Here is a 2,353-nt window from a genome sequence, read left to right on the forward strand (position 1 = left end):
ACGTGCAGAAACCTCGTGCACGAGCTTGCGCGAAGCCGTCCCACCAACATCAACGAGTTGTTCGATGCCGCCACCAACTATGCCGCCGGCGAGGAAGCAGTTGGTGCCATTTTCAATAACAAGCCGAACAAGCGCAACGAAGATGCGCCCGCAGAGGGCAGCAACAGCAAGACCCAAGCCCCTGCCAAGAAACAAAAGCGGGGGAAGAAAGGAAAGAAGCCGGTCCCACCGAACCAGCGTGGATAGGGGCAGGCGGAGGACTCCGGTGAGGCCTTCGTCACTTCCCCGGATCGCAAGGGCCCTCGAGGCCCCCCTCAAGGCGGTGGTGGCCTGTTTGATGACATGTTCAAGAAGCCGTGCCCTTACCACAAGGGCTCGGTCAATCACACCCTCGAGCAGTGTGAGATGCTCTGCAAGTACTATAACCGTGTCGTGCATCGCGACGAGGACAAGAAGAAGGATGCGGATGACAAGGGTGGAGACGGCTAGTTCCCCTCAGTGGAGAACGCCTTCTTCATCTTTGGAGGGTCGACGACAAACATGACTTCTCAGCAGCGCAAGCGTGAGCGCCGGGAAGTCTTCTCCGTCACCAAGGCCACGCCATCCTACCTCAACTGGTCGGAGGACACCATCTCATTCGGCCTCAAGGACCACCCCGACTACGTTCCGAACCCAGTACAGTATCCACTAGTTGTGGATCCCATCATCGGCAACACTCGCTTCTCCAAGGTGCTCATGGACGGAGGCAGCAGCCTCAACATCATGTACGCCCACACCTTGGAGCTCATAGGGATCGGCTTGGACAAGCTCCGCCCCAGCAAATCGCCGTTCCACGGCGTTACGCTGGGGAAGCGAGTCCAACCCCTCGGCCAGATCGACCTGCCCATCTGCTTCGGCACGGCGGCCAACTTCCACAAGGAGGTGCTCACCTTCGAGGTGGTGGGGTTCCGGGGAGCCTACCATGCCATCCATAGGCATCCCTGCTATGCCAAGTTCATGGCGATCCCCAACTACACCTACCTCAAAATGAAGATGCCTGGACCGAAGGGCGTCATCACCACCGGCTCCTCGTTTGAGCACGCCTACGAGTGCGACGTCGAGTGTGTCGAGCATGCCGAGGCTCTGGCGCTCGACGAAGCCCTTGCCGCACAGCAGAAAGGAATGGCCGAGGAGGCCATAGACTCCAAGCAGTGGCATGTGGGCAACTTCAAGCCTGCCGAAGGTACCAAAGACATCCCCCTCGACCCAAAGACCCCCGACGGCAAGGCACTGAAGATCAGCGCTACCCTCGACAGCAAATAGAAAGTGGTGCTCGTCGACTTCCTCCTCGCCAACACTGACATCTTCGCGTGGAGCCCCTCGGACATGCCTGGCATCCCGAGAGAGGTCGCCGAGCACTCCCTTGATATCCTGCCGAACTCCAAGTAGGTCAAGCAACGCCTGCGGTGCTTCGACAAGCTCAAGTGACGGGCGATCGGCGAGGAGGTGCACAAGCTTTTGGAGGCCGGATTCATAAGGAGGTATTCCATCCCGAGTGGCTAGCTAACCCTGTACTAGCTAAGAAAAAGAGTGGGAAGTGAAGGATGTGTGTAGACTATACTAGTTTAAATAAAGCATGTCCTAAAGTTCCCTTTCCTTTGCCACGAATTGATCAAATTGTTGACTCGACTACGGGATGCGAACTTTTATCCTTTCTCGATGCATACTCCGGTTACCACCAAATCAAAATGAAAGAGTCCGACCAGCTCGCGACTTCTTTCATTACCCCTTTCAGCATGTACTGCTACGTCACGATGCCTTTTGGCCTTAGAAACGCCGGAGCTACATACCAACGATGTATGCTCCACATGTTTAATGACCATATCGGGCGGATTGTAGAGGCATATGTCGACGACATCGTTGTGAAATCCAGAAAGGCGGACGACCTGGTAGCCGATCTCAGGATCGCGTTCGATTGCCTTAGGGCTAAGGGGGTGACACTCAACCTCGAGAAGTGCGTGTTCGGAGTCCCTCGAGGCATGCTCTTGGGCTTCATTGTCTCCCAGCGGGGCATCGAACCCAACCCTGAGAAAGTCTCGGCCATCACTCGGATGGGACCAATCCAAGACCTAAAGGGGGTGTAGAAGGTCATGGGCTGCCGAGCGGCCCTCAGCCGATTCATCTCCCACCTCGGTGAGAAAGGATTGCCTCTGTATCGGCTCCTAAGGAAATCCGAACGCTTTTCGTGGACCCTCGAGGCCCAGGAAGCCTTCGACAAGCTCCAGGCATCGCTCACTAGCGCTCCAATCCTAATGCCACCGATGGACGGCGAACCCCACTATCTCTACGTGGCAGCCACGACTCAGGTCGTCAG

At 56.6% G+C, this 2,353-nt stretch overlaps 1 protein-coding gene across 1 annotated transcript; it reads left to right on the forward strand.

Moving 5' to 3' along the window:
- Window positions 1-996: 996 nt before the first annotated feature.
- Window positions 997-1,302, forward strand: LOC120669327. Its single transcript, XM_039949098.1, has one exon. The coding sequence runs from the start codon at window positions 997-999 to the stop codon at window positions 1,300-1,302; it is 306 nt and encodes a 101-aa protein (XP_039805032.1).
- Window positions 1,303-2,353: the final 1,051 nt, after the last annotated feature.

The sequence above is a fragment of the Panicum virgatum genome, chromosome 4N (genome assembly GCF_016808335.1).
Source record: "Panicum virgatum strain AP13 chromosome 4N, P.virgatum_v5, whole genome shotgun sequence".
Classification (NCBI taxonomy): Eukaryota; Viridiplantae; Streptophyta; class Magnoliopsida; order Poales; family Poaceae; genus Panicum; species Panicum virgatum.